Genomic DNA, 12,198 nt, shown 5'->3' with positions numbered 1-12,198 from the left:
ACATTTTCTATATTTCTTTTCAGATCTCAGGTTAAAATTTTTGACTGCGCTGACTTTCATGGTGCTTGTCATTAGGTAAGAGGGACTTTATTTCTTGAAAGAAGTTTGGTGTTGAACTTTTCGTTATTCTTTATCTTTTTCTTGTTTTTGTTTTTGTTTCTGGGCCATACCTGGCTGCACTCAGGGCTTACTCCTGGCTCTGTACTTGGGAATGTGCCATGGGGGTACTCAGGGGCCCTTATGGGATGTTGGGATTGAACCTGAGTCAGCCTTGTGCAAATCCTCTCCCTACTGTATTATCTCTTCAGCCTCATTGTACTTTTCCTGTTTCTAGCAAGAGTATCTTTCTTCCCCATTAGGGTTAATTTTTGGAGGGTCAGCAATCATATTCCTTAGTGGGGGGCTTTTACTGGGGCAATGGATATGTAGTGTCTATTCTGCGGCATAAGGGGAGGCAGGAATAGTCTGCTCACAGACTTCTTGAGGGCTATGACCACATGCTTGGCACAGATGGAACCTGCCAGAGCACAGGGCAAATGAAAAGACCAGTGGGGGCTGATGGAGTGGCACAAGCCCTTGGCCCTGTGGCCAGGGAGTAGAAGAGGCAGGCGGGAGTGCCCTGGGGAACAGGGCCTGTGTAGAGTCTGGGACACTTGAGAGAGAGAGTCACACACTTGGAGCCTGAAAGAAACTCACACTCGGACACTTTAGAGAGACTCAGACTTGATATCTGAGACTCAAAACTTGACACCTTAGATTCACATTCAACACCTGAGAGAAGCTCGCTTAAGTCCTGAGAAAGACTCAGATTTGGTACTTGAGTCACACATACCTGGAAGACTCACACTCAGACACCTGAGAGAGACTCACATTCAGGGACCTGAGACTCTTAGACACTTGAGAGAAACTTTGAATGTGAGAGAGATTCCTCGATACTCACACTCGACACCTCAGAGTTCCACATTTGGGTCGGAGACACACACTTGGGCTGAGGGACACATGTCTGGGTTTGAGTCTCAGAAAAAGGAAACTGAGGTGGCTTTTAGGAGGGAGGCGAAGAATCCGACGTGTGCCTTTCCTGTGTCCATTGGACTGTGGGGGTGAACAGTGTGGAAGTGCCAGCCTGGCCTGGATCTAGGTCCCACATCTCCATTTTCAGTTTCTCCACAGGCTTGTGTTTTGTCACTGGGTTTGCGTGAGAGAGGAGCCCTTTCCTCAGGTGCTGGTAGGGATGCGGTTGCTGGTGACAAAGGAGAGAGAAGGAGGGACCATGTACTGCCCCTGTTTAACTTGTGATGAGATTCGGGCTCATGGGCTTAGGTGCAGAGTGCCCCCAACTGCATGCAAAGGTGTCTGAGCACAGGTTTCCTGGGCTAGGCACCTCGAGTCTGGAATCAGTTCTGTTTCCTGGTTGTTTATGTATCATTCCCTTTTCCAGCATTGTCATCCTTTATTTGCGGTTTGGAGCACAAGTATTACAAGACAATTTTGTAGCTGAGCTGTCAACCAACTACCAGAATTATATCCTTTCAGCTGATGGGTGCTGGTGCCATTAATGTACTCGTGGCATTGTGGATTTGTGGAGAAGCTGGGCTGGTCCTGTGGAGACCTGAGGGTTTCCTTCTCTGGGAGAGAGGAGCTTGCACTGGGCAGGATGATGCTCCCTAGCTTATCCTCTGCATGTGGCTGAGCCCAGGTTCAAATCTAAGGTCTAGATTTGGGGCCCTGCACCATAGAACAGCGGGGAGGTCGCTTACCTTGCACAAGGCTGACCTGGGTTCGATCCCCAGCATCCCATATGGTCCCCAAGCACTACCAGGAATGATCCCTGAATGCAGAGCCAGGAGTTCATTGAGCACCCCAGATATAGCCCCCAAACCAAAACCAAACCAAATAAATCCAGGGCCCCCAACATCTGCAGTGACTGAAGCCCTGTTTTCTTCTTCATCAAGGTACTTTGGGAGATCCCCATTCTTGTGCTAAGTCATGCTCTCCCTGTAGAGATCGAGGATTGGGGCACTGGAACTGGCCCTGGATGTGGGGCCCTTTCCACAGGCTTTGTCCAGCCTCAAATCGATGTGGTGTTTGAGCTGTTCAAGGCCAGTGAACCTCAGGGTTCTAAGTCAGAGTATTTAAAGAGCGACTGGCCCGTCTATACTGCCCTTGGCCTTCCTGCCCTTTCTGTGGATATTGGTCATGACATGGCTGCAGTTTGGGTGATAGTAAGGCAGGTAGCACCCCCCTGCTGTCCCAGTGTGCTGATGTGGGAGGGTCTCAGGTGTGGGACCCTCTTAGCAATGTGCAGTAGGAATGTAGGAAGCATTTCTGGTGGCCTGAAGGCAGCTTCCCCCACAGCTGAGGCTTTTCCTGAGAGAACAGTGTCATTGGCCTTGACAGTTATCACCCGCCGAGTTCTCATCATTCTATGGGCTGCTGAACTTTTATCTCTACACTCTGGCCTTCGTGTACTCACCATCCCGGAATGCCCTGTATGGTAAGAGGCCCTGGAAGGTGGTCTAAGTTTTCCAGATGGGGGAGGGGCCCTGCCCACAGAGGGGGTCTGGGGCGGTTTCTCCAGAGGGGCCCCATGCCAGAAGTGGCTGCACTTAAGCAAAGGCAAGAGCAGCTCCTAGCAGGCCTCATCTGAGCCCTCCCGCCCCCCGTGTGTGTTGTTGTTCCTGAGCAACTTCTCCAAGGTTATCCTGAGGACCCCAGTACTTGCAGCCCAATAGCCTCTCGCCCAGGGAACATGGAGGACACAAGTTCCTGGCTCCCAGGTGCTGGCCGAGTAGCTTGTGAGTTGGCTGCATATTGGAGAAAGGCCCAGATGCTTCCAATGGCATATGTGTGGTGACCTCAGTGGCCTGTCGGCCAGGACAGGGCTTCCAACTTCCATGGTGGGTGTGCGGGCAGCTCCCATGTGTGTGTGTATGTGTGTATCTGTGCATATGTGTCTTTGTGTGGCATGAATGCACGCATGTGCTGCTCCAGGTGGAAGCCCGCCTCTGGGCCCTTAGCTCCATCTACGTTCAGCCGCCAAGCGTGGGCCATGGGCCATGGGCCTGGCCCATGGGTGGGGAGCTGGGTTGGGCGCAGCTGACAGGCTCTCTCACTGGGGGCAGAGTCGCAGCTGAAGGACAACCCTGCTTTCTCCATGCTCAATGACTCGGACGATGACGTCATCTATGGGTGAGTCGTGTGTTCACTCAGCGGCTGTCAGCCCCCCACCCCTTGCATCATCTCAGGGTTCCTGTGGTTCAAAGAAAAAGGTCTCTGTTACTGAGCACCCCTGTGCATGGGGTTCCCTGGATGAGGGTCAGTGGTGGATGGGTGTGGCCGCCGTGGAGGAGTACGAGCCATGTCCCCCATTCCCTTTCCTTCAGGAGCGACTATGAGGAGATGCCTCTGCAGAATGGCCAGGCCATCCGGGCGCAGTACCGGGAGGAGTCAGACAGTGACTGAGCTGGCCTGGCCCTGCCCACAGCTCAGAGACACTCGTTTCTGTGCATCGCTGTGAAGGCAAAACTGAAACACTGAAACGGATCGGAATGTCGGGCCAAAATTTCTTTCTGGAGCGGTATTGGTATTGGGAAGAAATGGAGACTTGAACCAGCCAGATCCTTCCCCAGACATGTCCCAGAAGTTTGTTAGTTGTCACTGAGAAGAGACTTAATGCAACATTTTCTTTCTCTCTCTCTCTCTTTTTTTTTTTTTTTATGAATGAACTGATCCCAAGTTCCCTGACCCCCATGGCGAGGCGCAGGCTGGCAGCTGTGCTTGTGTCCTGCTTGCTGTTCCTGGCCCAGGGTCGCCCTTTTCATTCGGAGCCCATGGCCTGAGGAAGTCCTGTAGTCCTGGGTGCTTAGAAGCCTAATGGGGCCTCCTGAGCCAGGAAAGGGTGGGAGCTGGGCTCCAGGGCAGGGCCTGTGCCTGTGGACAGTCACGGAGCCCCTTGGGCTCTTGGTGGGAAGGGTCCTGTACAAGCCCACTGCACACAGTCCTCCACCCCAGGGGAACAAGGCTTCTTTTTTTTAATAGACACTAAACACATGATTGGCATTAAGGGATTCTAAATGATCACCAGGAAGTCTTCTAGGGGTGCAGTCATGAACTCTGCCAAGGATGAGCCTTGTGAAGGCTCATCCAGGACTTGGGGGCCCAGCCTTGGTGCTCTCATCCTGAGAGCTGTAGCTCCTGTCCCAAGCGTGGACACCTTCAGGATTGTGGCCCTCCCTGCCTCCCCTCAACATGCCCGGTGGGGGCAGCAGCTCTACTGTGCCGAGGCCCCGCCTGCCTCTATGCACCAGCTCTCGCTTCCAGAAGTCTGCCCCAGAAAGGGCATGCTGGGCCTCGAGCGTCGAGATTCATCCCGGGTTCCTGACACTTTACTTGAAACTTCCACAAGGAGGAACCTTTATTATAGGCCATTTATATATTTGTTTTCAAAATCTTGTCAGTATGAATGAAGTATATTATTGAAAGGTTAAGTCGAGTTTACATGGATCTTGCTTTTGCAAAGGTATAATCATTTTTTTTTATCTCATGTACTCAGAGGTATTTAGAAAACTTTTGGTACCAAGTTTTACAACTTCTATTAGAGTACCTATCGATAATTTTATGTAAATTTATGAATACTTGTGATTAATGTATTCTAGTGTGCGATAGTTTATAAGATCTTATCATTATAAAACAATTGTTCATGATTATATTATTTATCAGAAATGTAAAATATTAAGTATTTAGCCAAATGCATTAGAACTTTTTAAATCTTACAGTGTAATTATAAACTATGGTAATCTTCATACTTCAAAGAATCAAGTTACTAAAATGGAGACAAACTATGGGACTATTTAGTTTTTTTTAATTATTGGAAACCAGATTACTGGAAGAAGTGTTTACAGGGGGAAATGGTTGAGTCCTTAAATCATGCATTTGCAGTTTCTCCTTCTTGGCCTATCATATGTAGCAACATGTTGCATCCTTCATGTGAAATTCTGCATAAAGTGGATGTGTCATGTATTTGCATGTATCACATGTTGTAGGCATTAGGTTAAAACACTGAAGTCCGCCAAAAAGTTTACCCAGTTAGGAGTAAGACCATCTGTGGGTGCCGCCCCCCCCCTTGTTATCTAGAGTTTGGCAAACTTACACAAAGAGCTGACTTCAGTTCTTTCGTGGGAATGGCTAGAATAACATTTTTGGGATAATTCCTTTAATACTGACTGGTCTTGTCTAGGGGAACCTGGAAGATGACCAGACGAACTTACAGTTCCCTTGGGAGAGCTCCATTACCCACACAGGGAATCGGTTGATTTATTATTAAATCATGACTGTGGCAAAGCGATGCTGTCTTCTCTCCCACCCTGTTTGAAAGGGCTGGAGCAGGGGACGTAGAAGTTATATTCAAGGGTTCTACGGTCACCACATAGTCATAGATGCAATAAGAGTTCCTGTTAAGTAAGCGCAGCCCAGTGATCGGACAGGTGAGGAGCCAAGCGGCCCTGGCTTCAGCGTGCACAAGCGCCTCCCTGAAGGCCCAGTTCTGAGATGGGTCAGAGTCAGGCCTCTTCCAGGGGAGCCACAGCGGTCCAGGGAAGGGGTCAGAGGCCTGCTCTGAACACACGAGCCAACATGTAAGGGAGCTTCAGATACCATGCGGGTGTCAAAACCAGCTGTCTTAGAGGTTAGGGTCTTGGAGGATCAAGAGGTGTCTTGAGCCTGTGACATCCTGTTATTCGATCTCAACTGGACGTTTTCAAGATACTGGTAACATATGGCCACACTATGAAACAGCACTTTCTGCTACTGAAAACTGCCTTTTTACAGAAATACTGTAACTATTTGTAAACGAAATCTGTACACTAGGTTCCAGGAGAACGAACTGTTGTAGGTCTCAGAAATCTACCATGGACTGGGTCCCCATATGGTATACGCACACCTAGGAACGGTTTTCTTCTGAGACCTCCTTGCTGTAAATGTTAATAAATTTTTAATAACTGATCCCTTACCTAAGCATCTTCTTTGTTTGCTCTTTCCACGTGAAGTAATTCACCACAAGGCTGCCTGATGGCACAGGGAACAGCTGAACAAGGGGAATCCTGCTTGGGAGCGAGTGAAACCTTTCTCACAAGGGGGACCAAAGCCCGCGGGAGGCTTAGGGAGTGGGGAGCGACTAGACTCAAATACATTGTAGACACGACGAAGAAATTTATGATGGAATAATTTATTCTAACAAAAGTAGAAAGTATGGAAAATTAGTGTCTGTGAGTCACTGCAGAGGTGAGGCTCACATGAGTAGATTTCAGTTTTGAGCACCTTCGAAAAGAAAATTCAAGAGTTAAGACACGTATGTGGCAGTCCCAGCTTGGGCTGCCTCTGGTGACAATTCGCTCAGTATGCGGCGCATCTGGTGTATTGGACTACTTTAGGAGCGCCCCAGTGAGCAATGACAGGAGAAAAAAGGTGTTGAGTGGCCAGAGACTTGGGGGGGTGAGGTGGAGACAGGAAGGGGGAGGGCCAGGTGGGCTCCTGCTCAAATGGAGAGTCCAAAGGCGCTGACGATACAGTACATGGTCTTGTTCTCCCATCGCACCGTGCAGCTCCCTGTGAGGGGAGAAGAGGCACAGTGAAGATGGGGTGTGGGGACACTGGGCACAAGAGCCACCCAAGCATGCACCGCCAGTGGTGCAAGGACAAGGAAGGCACACCAGCCACCCCAGGGTCTGCAGAGGTGTGGGGTCCAGAGGAACCCCCACCCCCTTACCATCAGTCGTGCTGTCCCAGAAGCAGGAGCTGGCGGTGTGCAGCCCGGCCCCGTTCTTCTGCATGATGACACAGGTCACTGCAATGGGACAGGTGTGTCAGAGCCTGGTCTCAGCATGGGAACATGACCACCAGGAGAGGTGACACCTTGGTGATCACCCTCATTCTCTAAAGGCAGCTGCCATTGTGGTGTCACCATGACTGATGTGCCAGAGCAGGAGGCACTGCACAGAGCCGTCCCTGCCAGGCTATGTGCCAAGTCCGTTGTCCCAGCCCCAGTCCAGACAGAGGGTTAAGGAACCACCCCCACTCCCACCCCACTGAGCAGCAAACATCCTGTACCGATATATTTGAATGGTTTTCCCAGCTTGGTGAGTTGGCTTAAAGTCTGCTCGATCACATTGGTGGTCCACTGGTTCACTTTGCTGTGCTGGTAGGCGTTGCCGCCGATGGCACTTTCGATCGCCTGGAAAACCACAGAGGGTCACAGTGAGCAGGACACGCACTCCCAGGGGCCTTTGAGCACCCCAAAAACAGACTGACCCAAAGCACGGCCCAGCACAGCCCCGGCTGTGCTGCCGACTCCTTGCAAGATTTTACATTGTTGATTAACACAAGGAAATAAGCACCTCGTAGTTTTCTGACAAGGCTAGAAAATAACTTCCTCTGTCCCTTTCATGAAAGGAGCTATTGGTTGTTCGCACAGTTGACAATGCACAAAAAATTATGTCTAATTAGATATGAAAAAAATACTTTGGGGCTGAAGTTATAGCACAGCTGGTGGAGTGTTTGCCTTGCAAGGGGCTGAACAATCCCCAAGCCTGCCAGGAGTGATTTCTGAGCGCAGAGCCACCAGGAGCATGGCCCAAAACCCAAACAAAACAAAACAAAACAAAACACGCTTCAAAGGGCAGGAGAGAGCACAGCAGGTAAGCAGGTAGGGCTTCCCTTTCACATAGCTAAACAGGGGTTGGTTCCCTGCACCCCACAGTCCCCAGGACTACCAAGTGATTCCTGAGTACCTGCAGGTATGGCCTGCTCTCACCAAACTCACTGGGAGGCCCAGAAGAACAGTACCATGGCTTGGGGGCTGCTTTGTGAGCATGTGGCCATGAGTTAGATCCCTGATTCCAAGACCAGGCCGCTCTGCTGTGAGCCCGACAGCTTTGCTGTCTGAGTCCCAAACCATAAGCAAGTTTGATTTCTGGCTGCACCCTAGACAGGTGGTATTTGAGTACCATAAAAGAGGTGGCCCTGGGGCCGGCAAGATAGCATGGAGGTAAAGCGTTTGCCTTTCATGCAGAAGGTCATTGGTTCGAATCCCGGCGTCCCATATGGTCCCCCGAGCCTGCCAGGAGCGATTTCTGAGCGTGGAACAAGGAGTAACCCCAGAGCGCTGCTGGGTGTGACCCAAAAACCAAAAAAAAAAAAAAATGGGGTGTGTGTGGCCCTGGCAAGCACCTGGCAGAGCCACAGGAGTACTTGGCAAGAAGCACAAAGGTAGCACATGCTGGGCACAGACGGGCTGCGACAGGGCAGGTCCGAGGCTGGGAGGGTATCGCATGCCCTGCACGGTTCCAAGGCCAGCACTGCACTATCTCCCAAACACTGCCTGAACACAGAGCTGGGAGCAACTCGGGGCACCTTGGGGGTAGCCCCAAATTTCCAAAATAAGAAGTGCAGACTAGGGTACACACCAGGACTGAGGGTGCACGAGCAATCCCTGTCACTGCAGCTACCGAAGGAAATGGCTGGCTGGGAGGGAAACGCCTTTCTCTGTGCTCTCCCGTGTGGAAGTTCTTCCTCTCTCCATGCTCTCCTGTAGATAAGTCTCTCCTTTGTGCTCTCCCATGTCCCCAGGTGGTGTGGGATGCATATGAGATGCAGTAAGCTCCTACTATCTGACATGCACATACGTGCCCGTCTCTCAAGCCCTTTCCTGCTGCCTTAATGTGTGCTGACTGTACTCGCTTGACTGTGTTGAAAGCCCGGAAACTGGGTTTTCCAACAGTTACCGCCTAAAACAATGCACAGTTTGGACCAGGCTGTGTCTTCAGGCAGATTAAACACCGCAGAGGGAAGTCAGAACCTCTAAACTTGGGTTCATGTGGGGCCGACACCATATTGGGTCCCCATGCACTACCAGGGGGTGGCACCAAAACCAAACCAAACCAAACCAAAAAAGCCCCATCAAGCTAGTGCCAAGCTTTTGCACCACCCTGGAAGATCCCTGGAGCCACTGGGCTCTCATGGACACTATGGTTCTGTCCGAGGAGAGAGACAAGATGCTTGGCATCCAACACCACTATTTCAGGGGGCTCTGCTTAACTCTGCACCCTGTACACCTCTCCCTGCTGGCACACAAAAGGGCCCCACTTCCACATTATTACCCAGCCTTTACAGGGTGCCAGCACAGAAAAAAAAAGTATTACTGGTGTGTTCTGCGGTGTGACCATGTCTAGGGGCCAGAGGCAAGATCTGCTGCTTGGTGACCAGGTAAGGAACCACAGCAACCCGTGAAGCCGTGGACTTCTTGGGCTGGCGAGAGGCACAAAGGGCAGCGCAAAGTGATGTGTGGGATGATGGGGCCTGGTTTCAACGTCACTGGGAGCCAGTGCCCCAGCTCGGCCCCTGGGAAAGCCTCTGAGCACTGCCCGGTACGACCCTAAACAGACCAGACCAAGCTAAACGGAAAGGGACTGTTTGCACCAGCCCCATAGCTCGTCTTTCATATCCCCTTTCTGTATTAAACACAGAAACTATTTGTATGCACTGAGGGGTGTTTTTATTTTCGTTCGTTTAGTTCTTGGCAATGTTCAGGAATTACTCAGAGCAGGGTTCAGGAGACCGTATGCCGAGCAAGGATCGAACCCAGGTGGGCTGCATGCAAAGTAAGTGCTCTCTCTGCTGTGCTATCACTCCGGCCCCACACTGGAATGCTGTGTGCGTTTCTGATACTAGTCGGTTATAGGCCCAAGCCATCGTAACTTTCAATAGGGATGCTGTGTATATAAAATTCCCTGTCTGGTTGAATATCTATAATTTACATAACATGGGAGTAATTCTTGTCACGGAAGTAAAAACTGTTATTTGAAATGCCAAAACACATAGGCTTAGCTGAAACAATTCCAAGGTGGTAATTAAAACACATTATTTACACATAAGCCACTAATCAGACATTTAAAAAAAATAAAGCATTTCTCTTCTCACCTCTTTCACAATGTTGCTCACTTCGTCAACCACAAAGGCAGTCTGAGAGGAAAAAGAGGAATGATTAGAGCGTTTTCATTTGCAACTGCAAATGTAGAAATGAATACCCTAAAAAGAAAGTCTCGTGCTGGAGTAACAGTACAGAGGAGGGTGTTTGCCGTGCATAAACCCAGGGTCCATCCCCTGTACCCCATATGGTTCCCTGAGCATTACCGGGAGTGATTCCTGAATGCAGAGCCAGGAATCAGCCAGCACATCCAGGCATAGACCCCAACCAAAAAAAAAAAAAAAAAAAATCTAAACAGATGAATGTTCAGAAAGCTGAGTGGCTCAGGGTGACAGATGGGACACTGGCCTCAAGGGACAGGCCCTGAGGTGGTTTGCATGTTAGAGCTTGGTCTCTGGCTCACTTGGGGCTGTAGTTGGGTCAGACAGCACACAGACAGGGCTCTGGTTAGAGCCCAGTGACTCAGCAGGGGGTGCCAGAGTCAAACCCCTGAGGGTCTGCCGGTTCATTTCTGCAACCCTAAATCTTGATGCTTCACGCTTGCCCCCTTGCCCAGAGCTGCCACTGCTGCCAAGTCCATCCCTTGGCCTTGGGCAGGGGCTGAGTCACTGCAGGATTTCTCCGTCTCTCCTTCTCTTGGGTAGTGGGAATGGCCGCGAGGCTGAGTAAGTCCCGAGGCCAGAACTGACCACTGGGCCCCATTTGTCCAGGCCCCCCTCTTCCAGGTCTGGGCACTAGAGGGGGGAAACTGAGCCCTGCAGCTCCATTCTAGTAGACCCCATTCCTTTCCAGAAGAATCCAGAGCCTGGCACTATGCTCAGAAGTCACTCCCAGACACCAAGCCTAGCCCCCACAGTAAGGAAACCCTGCAGTGTCCTAGAGACATTTATTTCCATGCGATTAAAAGACTCCTGTCCCACTCCTGAGCCATACAGGACAGTCTGCAAATTCACCCATCAGGGCCAAGGCCAGAGTACTCTGGGGAGAGTGCTGGTCTTGCACAAGGCTGACCCAGGTTCAATCCCTAACATCCCAGATGTTTCCCTTAGCATCACCAAGAATGACCTCTGAGTGCTTATCAGGAGTAACTCCTCAACATTGCCGGTGTGCCCCCTCCCCCAATTTTTTTTTTTGGTTTTGTTTTTGTTCTTGGCCCAAATTCAGCAGTGCTCAGGTGTTGCTTTTCAGCTCTGCACTCAGGAACCACTTCTGGGCTGCCAGAGTTGAGCCCAAGCCAGCTAGTGCCCTACCTGCCGGGACCATGTCTCTGGCCAACCCTACCCCCACATTTTTCTTTTTAAGTTGGACTACCAGCCCTCCATACTAGCCCTTTCCAGAGACAAGAAAAGAGTACTAGGCTCGGTTCCCTTTGGTGGCTACCCCCGTACAGCACATTGTTCACTCTGCGGTGTGGGGGGCTCCGCCCAGGAGCCTCAAGCGCCTTTGTCCCCCCAAGCCTGCTGGTGTCAACGCCCCGTTCGCGAAGCCAGTCCACCTGGCCGGCGTGGCCGAGGACCTCCAGCAGCTCTCCGAGGGACCGAGCCAAGGGGCCCCGGGGTGAGTGGGGGCGAGTCCCCAACTCGAGGGCTCCGCTCCAGGGATGCTGCCGGCCTGCGGGAGAGCCGGGTGGCGCCCGAGGAGGACCAGGAGAGGGGCGGGCGAGGGCAGAGCCGGGGGGCAGCAGGATGGCCCGGCCCAGGACGCGGGGCCCCAGGGGTCTGGGGCGAGTGACGTCAGGGGAGTGACGTCACTAGGGGCGAATGACGCCCCTCGGCGGGCTCGGGTGTTTCGAAAGGGCCCGGGGCTGGGGGTGCTGGGGTGCGGCCCGGGGGTCCCCCACCCGCCGAAGACTGCCGCTCCCCCTTAGCTCCCGAGGCGGCGGCCGGCCCGCGGTTACCTCCTCGGCGGCCTGATAGTCTTCCATCTTCGCCCCGCGCGGCCTTCCGTCTCAACGCCCAGCGACGCGCACTGCGCAGGCGCACGCGGTCCCGGGCCCCGCCTCTGCGAATACGCCCAACGCCCCGCCCCTCTCGGGGACACGCCCCTTCCCCCACCGCTCGGTCATTTAGGCCACGCCCCCATGTTCCCCTGACCACGCTCCTTCCGGATTTTGCGCTCTTCCGCCACGCCTCCTTAGGTCCTCGGCCCACGCCCCTCCCGGATCTTGAGCTCCTTAGGCCACGCCCCCTGGATAGTACGTTCTTTCGGCCACGCCCCCT

General features: G+C 52.1%; 2 protein-coding genes across 3 annotated transcripts in view; one reads left to right on the top strand and one right to left on the bottom strand.

The window, feature by feature from the left end:
- Nucleotides 1–6,007, top strand: part of TMEM181 (transmembrane protein 181) — a 29,120-nt gene extending 23,113 nt beyond the window's left edge. For both annotated transcript variants that reach the window (XM_049765465.1, XM_049765466.1), the window contains exons 13-17: nucleotides 24–75; nucleotides 1,439–1,521; nucleotides 2,405–2,494; nucleotides 3,123–3,189; nucleotides 3,384–6,007. In XM_049765465.1, the coding sequence (XP_049621422.1) occupies nucleotides 24–75; nucleotides 1,439–1,521; nucleotides 2,405–2,494; nucleotides 3,123–3,189; nucleotides 3,384–3,462 (371 nt within the window). In that variant the 3' untranslated portion in view covers nucleotides 3,463–6,007. The remainder of the gene's footprint in view (nucleotides 1–23; nucleotides 76–1,438; nucleotides 1,522–2,404; nucleotides 2,495–3,122; nucleotides 3,190–3,383) is intronic.
- A 200-nt stretch (nucleotides 6,008–6,207) lies between these two features.
- On the bottom strand, nucleotides 6,208–11,952 carry DYNLT1 (dynein light chain Tctex-type 1). The gene is made up of 5 exons (XM_049765453.1): nucleotides 11,877–11,952; nucleotides 9,973–10,014; nucleotides 7,105–7,228; nucleotides 6,764–6,841; nucleotides 6,208–6,603 (listed from the first exon to the last, which is right to left on the bottom strand). Exons 1-5 carry the CDS (start codon nucleotides 11,901–11,903, stop codon nucleotides 6,533–6,535), a joined length of 342 nt encoding a protein of 113 aa, XP_049621410.1. The 5' UTR covers nucleotides 11,904–11,952; the 3' UTR covers nucleotides 6,208–6,532.
- Between the last annotated feature and the right edge of the window lie 246 nt (nucleotides 11,953–12,198).

The sequence above is a fragment of the Suncus etruscus genome, chromosome 18, assembly GCF_024139225.1.
Source record: "Suncus etruscus isolate mSunEtr1 chromosome 18, mSunEtr1.pri.cur, whole genome shotgun sequence".
Classification (NCBI taxonomy): domain Eukaryota; kingdom Metazoa; phylum Chordata; class Mammalia; order Eulipotyphla; family Soricidae; genus Suncus; species Suncus etruscus.
This window is presented reverse-complemented; position numbering and strand designations above follow the sequence as displayed.